The 14,915-nt window shown below is 36.4% G+C and overlaps 1 protein-coding gene across 1 annotated transcript; it reads left to right on the top strand.

The window, feature by feature from the left end:
* Positions 1-5,917: 5,917 nt before the first annotated feature.
* Positions 5,918-13,079, top strand: LOC113047228 (glial fibrillary acidic protein). The gene is made up of 9 exons (XM_026208565.1): positions 5,918-6,439; positions 9,182-9,242; positions 9,327-9,422; positions 9,614-9,775; positions 9,895-10,020; positions 10,123-10,343; positions 10,430-10,473; positions 10,609-10,694; positions 12,003-13,079. The coding sequence occupies exons 1-9, from the start codon at positions 5,943-5,945 to the stop codon at positions 12,042-12,044; spliced, it is 1,335 nt and encodes a 444-aa protein (XP_026064350.1). The 5' UTR covers positions 5,918-5,942; the 3' UTR covers positions 12,045-13,079.
* Positions 13,080-14,915: the final 1,836 nt, after the last annotated feature.

A 14,915-nucleotide genomic window follows, 5' to 3' on the forward strand; every position in this document is an offset into this window, starting at 1 on the left:
TGTTTTGTTTATTTTGTCGTCATGCGTTTTATTATACAAATTCTCTTTCGTTTTTTCCAAACACATTTTTATTTAATGAAAATGTTTTCATTTAGTTTTTGTTTTAATATTAAAGGAATAGTTGACCCCCCCCCCCCCCCCCCCCCAAAAAAAAAATCTTCATCAAAACACAGAAGAAGATATTTTGAACAAACCGTTGTCCCCAATGACTTCCATAGCAGGGGAAGAAATCCTATGGAAGCCAATGGGGACCATCAACTGTTTTATTACCAGCATTCTTGAAAATATCTTAGAGTATGTTGAACATGAGAAAGAAACTTACAGCTTTGAAACAACATAAGGGTAAGTGAATGATTCCTGTCTGGGTGAAATATCCCTCTAATTTAGTTGGGGTTAAGAACTTTTTCTGCACAAAGCATTTGTGTTTCAAGCACAACAAATGTCTCTTGTCAGCTTCTAAGCAGAGCACCTGGTTGGATTTTTTGGCTAAATTTGCTTACGTCCTGGACTTGCTAGTTGTTGTGTTAGCCATGATTGCCACATCATTTAAATTTGTATTCCTCAGATTCTATTACACACAGTAAGATTCTCAGTCAACACGCACACACATAAACAAGCGTAAACACTCACAACCGGAGTTTGGCAGATTAGTGCAGTCTCCGAGTCTGGTTGTGGCTTTGTCTTGGCTGATGATCAGTCGGGGGAAACAGCATTAGGATTCTGCTGTTCACTCCTGCCTCGTTACACTGGAGACATGAATCAGCTGAGAGAGCGAAACCAAGCGCGCCAATAAACAGACGAGACTGGCTAACTCAAAAAAATGAGGAAGATTTGAGGAGAGAACAACTGGACATCTCTATGGAAAAGCTTCTCATACACTAACATACTTTCCTCTTTGAACTTTTCACGGCTCTTGAATGTTTGGTCTCTGACAGACATTGCCCCAGTGACCGGGGCTGAGGCAACCACAGTCACCGCTGCAGATATTTATTAGCGGATCGTAATGCCAGCGGCCCTCCATGTTAGTCCTGACACTAAACACACTGAACAGCATAAATTACAGTTGGCCTTACAGTGGAAGCACTCTTTGAAACATGGTGCGATAAAAGGCTCATTTGTATTCTAGCCGCCCTGTCAAGTCTAACCACCCAACATGGTCTTTTAAGTGAGAGTTTTATCTGATGCCTAGTTTGTTCACAGTTATTATCAGAACTTTTATTCAGACTTCTAGTCTGAATCTTTCTGATATGTGACCCTGGAGCACAAAACATTGCACGGTTATATTTGTAGAGATATCCAACAATACATTGTATGGGTCAAAATATAGATTTATCTTTTATGTCAAAACTCATTAGAATATTAATAAAAAAACATTTTGCATTAAGATATTTTGTACATTTCCTACTGTAAATATATCAAAACTTAATTTTTGATTACTAATATGCATTGCTAAGAACTTCATTGAGACAACTGTGATTATCTCAATATTTGATGATTTTTTTTGCACCCTCAGATTCCAGATTTTCAAATAGTTGTACCTCGGCCAAAAATGGTCTGATCATAAAACCAATGGAAAGCTTTTTATACAGCTTTTAGATGATGTATAACTCTATTTATTTATTTATTTATTTTTTGTCCAGGGTCACTATATATATATATAATATATATATATATATATATATATATATATATATATATATATATATATATATATATATATATAATATATATAATTTTTTTTTTTTGCACACTTTAGGGACCAACTCTCACAGTTAAACTAGATCCTTGTTAGCATTCATATAACTAGCATATTGGCTGTTTATTAATACTTATAAAGGACATATTAAGGCTTTATTCTGCATGGTCAAATTTTAGAACCCTTAAACCGATATTAAACCTAAACTTATCAACTCCCTTATTACTACACTCTTAAAAATGAAGGTTTCAAAAGGGTGTTTTTGCAGTGATGCCACAGAAGAGCCATTTTTGGTTCCCAAAAGAACCTTTCAGTGAACAGTTCCTAAAAGAACCATTTTGAAGAACATTAAAATAAATCTAAAGAACCCTTTCTGTGTTTGAAAGGTTCCATGATGATCAAGGTCCTTCACAGAAGCACCGATGCCAGTAAAGAACTGGTGTAACTATTAATAAGCAGCAAATCAGGAGTTTATTTTTTCTAAAAAAGAAAAGAGAATAAGCAACACATTAAGTGGAAATCATTCATGCAGACAAATATTTATTGATATTTTTTTTATTGAGTTTTGTAAGTGCCCTTACTTAGATTTTCTTTATATACTGATTAGTGTTTACATTTTAAATTTGGTGAGCAAAATGATTCTTCATGCATAACAAGGCTATTTGTAGACGGGACAGAGAGGTTCAGCCGCACAAGTCTTGATCGCAGCAGTGGACGTTCTCCTCAGGAGTGCAGGACTCCTCACATGTGCGGGACAATGACTGTGCTGCAAAAAGACATTCAAAGTTTAAATACATCATTTATGTGGGTATGTAATTATATGTATAGAAACACACACACACACACACTAAAAAAGGGTATATACAATTAAAATACACTATAATCTAATGAAACCAAGGTGACTCAATCATAATAAATACTATTTAATATAATATGTAACAATATTTAATAATAATTTTTAGATAACTTGACTTTTTAAATTAAACTATTTTCGGACATTTTTTTTTTAAGCTAAAATCTATCTGCCTCTGTATCTGCATCTGAACAAGCCTGGCTTGTTTTAAAGAGGCACAGAGCTGTAGTTTTGCATGTCTCGGCACGTACCGGTGGCCTCGGTCCTGCAGAAGTTGGCAGATGGGGGGCATTGGGTTCTGACCTTGCAGTCGTCGCCCACACAGGTGAAGCACTGGAGGGAGTGCACTGCGCAGGGAACGACCACAAACAAATCATGAGCTACCCTGACACATGCATGCTACTGTTGAGGTTTTCTAACTTTTTCGGTACAATTATGTTTAGCACGGTCATTTCAGGCAACATTAACATCCCTAGTTCTCTCCTCGTAGTTCTGAATTCCAGTCCAGTCATCAGTAGTGTAAATCTGATATTCAGCAGTTCGAGATGTTAACTCACCAGTAGTGCTGCACACCAGCATCAGGACAAGAACGCAGACCAGAGCCTTCATGGTTTCAGCTTGAGCAAACTTCTTTTGAAGCAACGATACACAGCGTGTTAGTGAGAGTCTGGAAAACTGCAGGAGTATCACCGCTTATATACATTATTCTGCTTGCTAAAGTGCAACAGGTTATGTTGAGAGTTTGGCATGATGGGTATGTCGCAGTTCAGGCTGGAATAATGAAATAACTTGGGGCCAAATTGTTGTTATTGCTTAGAAATAATATTAAATATCTGGTGCCTCAATCACCAATTTTTCATATTCAAGTTTTAAGTAAGTATTTTTTATGAAAAAGACAAACTGTTGAAAAACAAAGTCCTCTAAAATAATCAAATATCTGCCATATGCAGCAGTTTATTGCCTCCAGCAATAGAGAGACACAAGAAACTGGCCAGGGGTGTTTTTTGTTCTGCAAAATCAAATATTCTCTAGATGTTTTTTTTTCAGATGAGGGCAGATTCAGGACGTGTCAGATGAGGCAGCTATGTGCCACGCACTGTATGTATAGTTTTGTTTCGTTTTTTTTTTTCCTGGGGCAAAATTACAGAATGTATGAGTCTGAAGCCCTGTAGAAAAACATACCTTTTAAACAATCAACATGTTTTATGAATTTCTGCTTTAGCTTGAGGAGAAAATATTTCCAATCCATCATCAATGATATTTGTATCTGCTATACTTCTACAAATGGCACTACAATTCACATTGATTAATGTTTTTTTTTTTTTTTCACATGTTCAGAAATGTTGAAAGGAAACAGGTTTGGCTTGCTATTGAACTAAAGGCAAAAATGAGGAAAAAATGATTATTATATTTCTACATTCCAGCTATTAATGTTACTGGCAAATATGACATTTTCTCTGTCTTCACAGTTGTTATATATATATATATATATGTATATATATATATATATATATATATATATATATGTAATATACTTGTAATAATACTTCTCAGTAATACTATTTACTGTATTTTAAATCAAATTAATGCATTCTTAGCATTAGAGTGAGTATAAGGGCCTCATTTCAGAAATTAAAAAATCATACTGATACTGACTTTTGTAATATAGTATACAAAAAAACATGCTAGATATAATAATATAATGCTTTCTAAATATACATTCACATGACAAAGGTTGACAGTATCATAAGTTACTGAGTGGCACAGTTGAACCACTGACACATCTTACCCCATTCTTATATGTTGAATTTATCCCCCATAAATTAACTTCTAATATCTTCCCCACTTTTCCTACTCAGCCTGCATTCACACTGGATCTGAGCGTCACAATCACAATCCTGCAGTCTGCTGTTCGTCTGCTACAGATCTGACTGGTGGGTGTGTTGTTTTCTGTCTGGCTGTAAGTCTAGTGCCCCAGTGTCTCTCTGGCCTTGATCGACTCCTCTGCTACTTTGTGGACTGCTGCCGGGGCGTGAGCCAAACCATTTATCAAAACCAGCTGTCCTTTATCTCTTGCACTTCAGCAGTATGTAGTATAACTATAATATAATTATACTCATTTTATAAATTTATTAGTAAACACTGCGCCATCTGCGCTACACTTCCATACAGTATATCATTTCAAATAAAATCTGTCAAATCATCTTTTTAAGGCAAGATTTTCAGTAAATACTGACTCAGATTTCAATCATTGAATGACGACTTGGAATACAGCAGATGAGACATATTGTCTGCTTTCATGATGCTTTGACCAGGGTTATTTTAGTATTATTTATATTATTTGTTAATCATTTGAAATGGCTTTTGTTAGCTTTAGTCATTTTATGTAATTTATCCTTTTTTAGCTTAAATTTCTAAAATTCTTAAATTGTTCTATTTAGATTAAATTCATTTTTATTTCAGTTTTACTTAAACATTTGTATAGATATTTAAATATATATATATATATATATATATATATATATATATATATATATATATATATATATATATATATATTATATAATATTATATATATATATATATATTATATAATAAAATATTTTATAATCTTATTTCAATTTACAAGAATGATTTTTAATAGTTGTATTTAACAAAACGACACTGACTTTGAGTGCTTTTATTTTTTTGAGCAATTCTGGCATTTTTCAAACTATCTACTTTTTTGTGACATCAAGGTTGATGTAATGATGACTTAAAAGGTTGATTAAATGATGACTTCAAATTCATTTCGAGTGAACTATTCCTTTAGTAGTTAACCAGAGTAAGTTGTATAAAGATAAATGAGTCCGATCCTCTGGTTACTTGATTTTTCTGGTAAACAGATATGAATCAGTGGTGCTGAAAAGCATGTGTGATGTTCCCAGATCAGCACAAAAGAGAGCAGCAGACTCCTTTTATAACGAAGAGTTACGTAATCACCCCACTGTTCCCTCACATCATTAAAATCCCTCTTGGAACGACAGGAAAAACTCTGACCAAGTAGCAGAGGAACTCCAAATTAACTTTAAAAAGGTAGAAAGCAGCACTTTTTCATGGGGTGAGACAGGTCTGTCAGATATCAGTGCCATTACAGTCTGTCTCTGTGTGTATGTGATCCAGCAGTGGCATGAATAGGATTTTCTCTGACTGACTGTGTGCACCCCACACCAGAGACTCAGACAGAATAGAGTGAAAAGAGGCAGTCAGGAGACTGGTGGACAAGCACAAACAATTCTGGGCTCACATACACACCCCCTGGCCTTTGCCCTCCCCATTGGACCCCCTCTCTCTCCCCCGCCTTCTCTATAAAAACCCAAAGTTCACCCACACTAGATCTCATTTTCCTCTGGCATGGAGCCCCAGCGAGCTTTCTCATCCTACCGAAAGCGTTTCGGGACTTCGGGCGGCTCCCCGTCCGTGGGGGTCACCAGCCGCCACAGCACAGGCCGCCTGTCCCTCCACAGCAGCCCGCGGCACCTGACCTCCAGCCCCATCACCCTGTCCACCTCGCGCCTGTCTCTGGGCGGGGAGCGGCTGGACTTCTCTGCGGACTCCCTGCTGAAGGCCCAGTACCGGGAGACGCGCACCAATGAGAAGGTGGAGATGATGGGGCTGAACGACCGCTTCGCCAGCTACATCGAGAAAGTGCGCTTCCTGGAGCAGCAGAACAAGATGCTGGTGGCAGAACTGAACCAGCTGAGGGGGAAGGAGCCCAGCCGTCTGGGGGACATCTACCAGGAGGAGCTGAGGGAGCTCCGCAGGCAGGTGGACGGCCTCAACGCTGGTAAAGCCAGACTGGAGATAGAAAGAGACAACCTGGCCTCAGACCTGGCCACTCTTAAACAGAGGTAAGGACAGATCTGTGTGCCACTTTAAAGTGCCCTCCCAGAGTTTTGAGCCAGGTGGAAATGAAATTTTAAATTAATTAAATTACTAAATAAATAATTCATTAAAAAGCATAATATAATATAATATAATATAATATAATATAATATAATATAATATAATATAATATAATATAATATAATATAATATAATATAATATAATATAATATAATATAATATAATATAATATAATATAATATAATAATAAAATTGAATCTTGCATCTTTTTGTCTAAAACATGTTTCAGACTAGTGTTCAGGTTCGCGGCACTTCAAAGGTTATATAATATATAATATAAAAATTGTAGAATGAAAGATTATAGATTTATATTTTTCACAAAAAGTTTTGAACGTATCTCGCAGATATTTTTTAATTATAAGGATAGAATATAAGATGAAAAAATTAAGATAAAGTAATATAGGTCTATTTTATAACTAAGTTGATTAAATATTTGTGAATTTATAAACATGGTACAAATGCATTGAATTTGTTTTGCATATAGTTTTTGCAATTTTTGTTTTTATTTTAGTCTGCATAAGAAGAATATATAGAGCAAGACGATGTGATTTAATATAGTCAACTAAATGTTTCTGTTTAATTCAAAACTGTATAAACTTTGACCTATAAAGTAACTTCTGCTGACTTTACATTTACATTTATAGAATTGGCAGACATGTCTATTTAAAGTGACTTGCACTGCATTCAAGCCAATGAGATAATTTATCAGTTCACTTTCAAAAATGAAAAGGAACCCAGTGAGAAACCAAAACCATCTTGGTTTATTGGTGTCATGACAACTGGCAACACAAAGTTAGAATCACTATAAACAACGTGTCAAAGTGAAATACAGCGTACAAAAGTGTGGACTTGTGTAGGATGTGCCTGGCTGGAGGCGAAGTATCTTATACATTCCAGAACACACCAATAAGAACAATGCTAAGAGCAACAGGAGATTAATGTCACACTAAAGGTATGCCTTCCTGCCCCTTAAGAACAGTTTTTATATGGGTAAGAACCTCTTAAGAACTGCAACACCTCTGGCATTTTTCCACATCAGTACTATTGCTACAACTTCAGTGTTACTATGTGAATTCATAGCACCCCAACTCTGTTTTCAATGAGAGGCTCCCCTATTCTTACTCTCACTTGATCCCATGCTGCCTCTCTTTTGATTCTCGGAGGGTTATGGGGGCAGGGAGGGGCACAATACCTCAGTGTACAGCTTCCACAAAGGCTGAACCCTCCCAGTTCAGATGTCCTTTTGTTAGAGAAGAACCACAATTTTAGCCTAATTCCGAACCTGCATACCTTTACATTGACTGGAATCAGTAGCAACTGCCGTGTTTCCCATACCAGATCATTCAGAGAGCAAATTGTATTAAAAAGATACAAAGCAAAAACATTTATAAGAGTCTCTTCAAACAAAACTGCGGGAAAATGCATCTTTTTATTTGGTATCATTACACTTTCATTACCTGTTGAAACATTATTAATATTTTGTGAAATAGAAGCCATGAAAGCCAAGTCAGTAATAAAAAGTAGAGTTGCATTAGGACTAAGCTGTGAATCCAAATTCAAAGTTATTATTTTTGATGTACATTTGCAGGCTCAAACTAGACACTGTTTGTTTTGAATGGCTGATATTGTCTATTAGGTGTAGTTTCTCAGTTTAGAAGGGTGTGAATGAAAGGCAGTGCATCTACTCCACACCGTGGCAAAGAGCAGTAGCTGCAGTGTGTGTGTGTGTGTGTTGTGTGTGTTTGTGTTGTGTGTGTTTGAGGGTCCACTGAACCCTATCCAGATCCCTGATGCAGGTCTTATCTCAATATCATGGGTCACCTCCACTGTGAGCCTTTCATTATGACTGTCAAACCCAATTTATCATAAATTACTATTTATGATACACTTTAAGGGGATGGGAAATTCACAGATCATGTATTTTGAAATTATGGGGATTATGGGGTATCAGGACTATAACCACTATAGACATGTCCTACCTGTATAAATATAAATATGTATATGTATGATATAAATACTTTTATAATGCAGTCTCTAATGCTGCAGTTATTCAATCAAAAATTATAAAAGTAAAAATACTGAAATACCGATGTTAAATGATAATAACATGTTAATACATTTAATGTAATGTATTCCTGTGATGAAAAAGTATTCAGCATTAAAAAAGAATGTTCAGCATCATTACTGCAGTCTTCAGTGTCACATGATCCTTCAGAAATAGGGTTGCAAAGGGGTGGATCATTTCTGGTAAATTTCCAGACACTTCCTGGAGCGTTTCCAAAATTTCTGAAATGTTTCTGAAATAATTTACTGGAAATGTTCCTCTTTTTGCAACTCAATAATATAAAAGTTTTTACCGACACTTTTGATAAATTTAACATCCTTGCAGAATATAAAATAATATACATTTCTATCAAAAAGTAATACAAACAGTGTTTGTGTGTGTGTATATATATATATATGTGTGTATATGTGTGTGTGTGTGTGTGTGTGTGTGTGTGTGTGTGTGTTACGAATGCTTCAAAACAAAACACACACACACAAAGGATTATGACTTCCTAAATACATTTTCAAGAGGGGAAATACTTTGGGAGTTGTTTGGGTCCCACAAATCTTGAATATGTGGACTACTAGAAAATCAGGGTTGAATCCTTCTTTTTAGAAATGTTTTCTTATCTGTCCTCCAGACTTCAAGAAGAAAATGCCCTACGGCAAGAAGCAGAAAACAACCTCAACACCTTCAGACAAGTGAGGAGCACTCCATTCCCGTCTCATTCATGGATCATGAATAAGTTCTCATACCGCTGTCATGAATTTCACTTTTGATTCCAGGATGTGGATGAAGCAGCTCTGAACCGCGTACAGCTGGAGAGGAAGATTGATGCTCTGCAGGATGAGATCAGTTTCCTGAGGAAGGTCCATGAGGAGGTGTGCTCTCCCTCCCACTCTCTCCATACTACCTCCATCTGTTCACCTCATCCATGTCTCCTTTCATTTTACTCCAACTGGCATCAAATCTGTTCATTTAACCTGACCATTCGATCAGATTAAATCAGACACCATTATATTCACCTGTAAACCTCTCTCTCTCGTTCACCCTTCTTCCTTGTTCGCTGTAGGAGATGAGGCAGCTGCAGGAGCAACTGATCGCCCAGCAGGTTCATGTGGATCTGGATGTGTCTAAGCCAGACCTAACCACTGCCCTGAAGGAGATCAGAGCTCAGTTTGAGGCCATGGCCACCTCCAATATGCAGGAGACTGAGGAGTGGTATCGCTCGAAGGTTACAGAAACACACACACACACACATGCATTCTCTTTAGTGGATTTCCTCTATTAGAAGATTTGAAGTGCAAAATTGTATTTGTAATATAATATAATAACATATTTTTTAATAATTAGTTTGCTGATCTGACTGATGCAGCCGGCCGTAACGCAGAGGCTCTGAGACAAGCTAAGCAGGAGGCCAACGAGTATCGTCGGCAGATTCAGGGCCTGACCTGTGACCTGGAATCTCTTCGTGGATCTGTAAGTATTCACCAAACATGTAATCACGGCAAATTTACCGTACTTGACAGCAAAGTCATCCTCCTCTCAAAACCATTTCAAGCGTCTCACTCTGTCTTCAAGAACGAGTCCCTGGAGCGCCAGCTGCGAGAGATGGAGGAGCGTTTTGCCATAGAGACGGCCGGTTACCAGGACACTGTGGCCCGTCTGGAGGATGAGATCCAGATGCTGAAGGAGGAGATGGCCAGACACTTGCAGGAGTACCAGGATCTGCTCAATGTCAAACTGGCTCTGGATATTGAAATTGCCACCTACAGGAAGCTGCTCGAAGGAGAGGAAAGCAGGTGAGAGGAGAGAAATGGCATCAACCATAATAATTTGAGTATTTTTGTTCAGATATTATTAATTGAATATCTTCCACCTCTTCTAGAATCACTGTTCCGGTGCAGAACTTCACCAACCTACAGTTTAGAGGTGAGTGATTCTTCATCCAGTTGTTGATTTCTGCTTGGATTAAATGTCTCTATTTAATAATCCCTCTCTCTCTCTCTCTCTCTCTCTCTCTCTCTCTCTCTGTGTGTGTGTGTGTGTGTGTGTGTGTTTTGTTAGACACCAGCTTGGACACTAAGCTGACTCCTGAGGCGCATGTGAAGAGGAGCATAGTTGTGCGAACCGTTGAGACTCGTGATGGAGAGGTAAACACTAGGAGGCGCTCTTCATCAACCTTTAAAAAAAATAAAAAAAAATAAAAAATATATATATATATATATATATATATATATAAAATAATATTAATAATAATAATACTAATTATATTAATAATAATAATAATAATTGACACCCAGTTTACATGAATAGACATCTACTTCGTCATCAGCTGATGACAACATTTTCTTTTCCAACTATCTCACAAAATAATTAAATTATCTATTATTTCATTAATTTAAATTAAATTGCATTAAAGCAGAAGTGCCCAAAAATCAAACTTGATTGAAAACCATGGGCCAAAAGTTACATCCCAAACTGCATTATTTTAGTAACACTTTACAATAAGGTCCCATTAATGGTATTTAGTAAAAATATTAAATAAAATCTATTCATTGCTAGTTCCTGTTAGTCCATTAAATAATATTAATAATAACATTCATTTTCAATACTGTATTTGTATATGTTGAAATTAACATTAACTAAGATTAACACATGGTTTAAAAGTATTTTTTGAGAGTTTATGTTAAAGGGATAGTTCACCCAAAAATGAAAGTTCTGTTATTAATTACTTATCCTCATGTCATTCAAAACACATAAGACGTTTGCTTATCTTTGGAACACCAATTAAGATATTTTTTATAAAATCCATAAGCTTTCTGATCCTCCATAGATGTGCTGTGTACTCTTGTGAATGCACATCGATTGACAGAGAAAAGATTGTTGAATAAAGTCTGAATTTTTGTTTTCTTTGGGCACCAAAAGTATTCTTGTAGCTTCATAAAATTACAGTTGAACCACTGATGGCATGAACTATTTTAATAATGTCCTTACTACCTTTCTGGGCCTTGAACGTATCAGTTGCTGTCTATGCAGAGTCAGAAAGCTCTCGGATTTCATCGAAAAATATCTTCATTTGTGTTCCGAAGATGAACGAATGTCTTACGGGTTTGGAACGGCATGAGGGTGTGTAATTAATGACAAAATTTGTCCCTTTAACTACCGCAGTTAACTAATGCTAGCAAATTTTGTAAAGCGTAATCATTTTTTCAAACCAATTTCATTTAGATTCTATAGATTTCAATGCAATGCAATGCAAAAAAAAAAAGATCAATTAGAAATATGCTTTCCCAGAGGTCTATGGCATGCCAGGCCGAATGAAAGGTCATTAACTGATTTATACTTAACCATCTATAGCCTTGGGCATCTCTGCATTATAGATTTATTTATTTATCTTTTAATTGATTCATTCTTTTTTGTTTTGACTAAAACTAACCTATGCAATCTTTCTTTCAAAGATCATTAAGGAGTCCACCACGGAGAGAAAGGATCTGCCGTAATCACTCTCAGACACTGGACTGGATGCAGCTGAAGAGTTCATCACTAATGCTTCTGGGTGCTGTGATTAAACCTGATTTCTTGCCCTGCTTATTCTCTGCTAGTCTATATAGTTTCTGGGAACTATATTCAGTTAAATTAGCCACTATAAGCAAGAAGCAACTGCGTTTTGATGTCTTTCTCTCCCTGGGATTCTCTCTTTATCTGTCTTTATTTGTGGCAACGAGTCTTTACATGATATTAGACTAGTTTATCGCCGATTGTGCCATAAAGAATCAAGGTTGGACAAATGAAAGTAGAAAGTAGAACAAGATGTAGCTAGCGGTCAGAGCGGGTGCACGGGGAATATAGTTTTTTGTCAAGCACAAACTGTAGAGAATGCAATGTATTGCAGTCTTACTAGATGAAGAAGAGCAGGATTGGAAGGTTTTGAATCTAAATGGTCAGTGTTAATGTATGGCAGAAAGAAAACTCTAACAGAAAAGTCTTTCTGAGGGTTTTAAAGGAATGAAGGTGCTATATGAACATTTTACCCCACATTTTTTCTCTTTCAACGCGCAAATACAATGTTTTTACACAGAAGCTAACTAAATCATATGGACCCAGGTTAAAATGATTTAAAATGCTTGTTGATTGTTAATTGACCTGTAGAAAACATATTAATAGTACATTTTAATCAACAAAAAACACTGAACTCATTTAGTGTCTTAGTATCTTAAGGTGCAGTCTTAATTTTCATTAATCAATGACATTTTGCCGAATTCCAGTAATTTGGGAATTTGTGTGTTCTGGAGTTTCCCATGCAGATTGCGCTCATGTTCAAGTTTGCAACATGAATTCACTGCGCTGACCAGCAGGAAGCTGCTTGGTTTGAAAGTGACTTCTTTGTGACCCTCATCCTTCTCCAAACTATTGAATGTAGACATTTTTGCATGCAAAATGTAGCTGCAATTTGGCTAATGTGACTAAAAATGAATATTGAATCATATAGAATATTCAATTATTAGAATATTGATACTAATAAAAAAATAATTTTATTTGGTAGTGTGTGTTCTGTTTACTGTATGAGCTTATCAACTTTATTTTGCAATTTGGAAGTAAGCTGTTTTCTGTGAAAGTAACAGATGTCCGATTAGATGGATGACAATTAAAAGAATAGTAAAATGCAGTAAAACTTTTTGTGCTACAAACCACTGTTACAGTAATGAAGTTTACAATAATGAAGAAACATAAATGTTTTTGTATAGCTAAAATAAGTCAAAAGCAGATATCACAGGAAGCACATTCAAGTTACAAATGGCCAAAAATAAGGTGGATAAAAGAGGACTTCTCAACACGAGCACATAGGCATTGCAGCTGATGCATTCTGACTGACTAATAATGACTTCAAACTGAACGAAATAGGAAGTGACAGTGATCTCCTGTCACATGTGATGTAATCATGTCAAGGGGGCAGAAGGTTTGAGTGACAGGTATGTGTGACAGGGTCACTGATATGGTGCGGATCCCACGCTTGGTTAGAGGGAATTACACACACTTTGTCAGGGTATGTTGACAGGGCAGAGAAGTTACTATAGAACTAGGTTCGCTCCTATATAAGGCTTCTTTGCCCTGGATATCAAGATAATGAATCCCTCCTAGGTAGAGCAAGTGTAATGAAATTCAAAGAAAAAAGAACATTCTCACCCTGAAATCTGGTTTACAAAAGTGAAATCTCTCACTCTCATAACGTACATAACGACATCTTCTTAGGTACCTGTGTGAAGTCACACACTCATTCATAGTCTAAAAAGGGCAGTATGATATACGTAATGTTCCACATTTAGTGGCAGAAGTGAGAATTTATGAAAGTTGTAGAAACACAATTGTTAGAGCAAATTAAGATGAAATAATACTATTTGATATAGTCTCCTATATACCTCTTTAGAAGTTAATATTACTATAATTTACTCTCACATTACAAACTCAGAAATGTAAAAAGGGAGGATTCTCACACTTTGAAAACCACTGTTCTAAAAAAATTGACAGAAACTGAACTTAATGGTTCAGACCCCATGTGTACATTGAAAACCTAGTATGCTGAGAGAAATGACTTTCCACAACATGTCCCTGGCGAAATATGGAAGAAAAAATGTTTTTGTTCCAGCTGAAATTTCATGAAACAAAATGTCATTTCAGAACATCAAGCTTCGAGGTCACTAAAACATTTCACAGCAATGCTAGACATTCACAGAGGGGGGCATTGAGTTGATAGAACTTGGCTTAAGTTGAGTCCGATGTGAAGAAATTGGGGCATATTGGATGAGTCATTTGGACGGCAACTCTGGAACAAGGGCAACTGAGAGGCATAATTACATGCTGTCCTCACTGATGTACTTTAAAGAAGTGTTAAAGCAGCACCACTGAAGGCTATGGACAGATATCACAGAGGTTCTTTGGGCTCTAATCAAACATCTCCTTCTATTTTACCTGGATCTGACCCACCAGTGCCACCACATTACAATCTCCGTAGCCACATTGTGTCAGACCTCTCACAACCTCTCCACCACATTTCTGTGGGGTCATTCACACACAGCTTAAGACTGCTGTTGCCAGCAGTGGAGCATTTATCTCCTCTTAAAAATGAGTATCACTTAAATGAGCTTTGTGTGAAAGGTGAGAGGGTAAGAATATTACTGGACGTATTTGATTTCAATAATTATGAAACATAATTCATGTGAGTCAAAATGCACCTGTTATTACAAGCAAACAGATTTTTCATTGGATAATAAAGTGTGTGAGATCATATGTTTTTCTCCAAGTCTGCTCTCTCCAGTGTGTATATATATGGTTAGGAAGAAATCAGTTTTGGGATACTGGAAATATGTGTTACG

This window comes from Carassius auratus, chromosome 28 (assembly GCF_003368295.1).
Source record: "Carassius auratus strain Wakin chromosome 28, ASM336829v1, whole genome shotgun sequence".
Taxonomy (NCBI): Eukaryota; Metazoa; Chordata; class Actinopteri; order Cypriniformes; family Cyprinidae; genus Carassius; species Carassius auratus.

Excerpts from the sequence above, each read along its gene's own strand:
- LOC113047228 (XM_026208565.1), top strand. The coding sequence starts at position 5,943 with ATGGAGCCCCAGCGAGCTTTCTCATCCTACCGAAAGCGTTTCGGGACT. Across the intron at positions 10,021-10,122 it reads TGGAATCTCTTCGTGGATCT|AACGAGTCCCTGGAGCGCCA; the intron begins GTAAGTATTCAC and ends TCTGTCTTCAAG. Across the intron at positions 10,344-10,429 it reads CTCGAAGGAGAGGAAAGCAG|AATCACTGTTCCGGTGCAGA; the intron begins GTGAGAGGAGAG and ends CACCTCTTCTAG.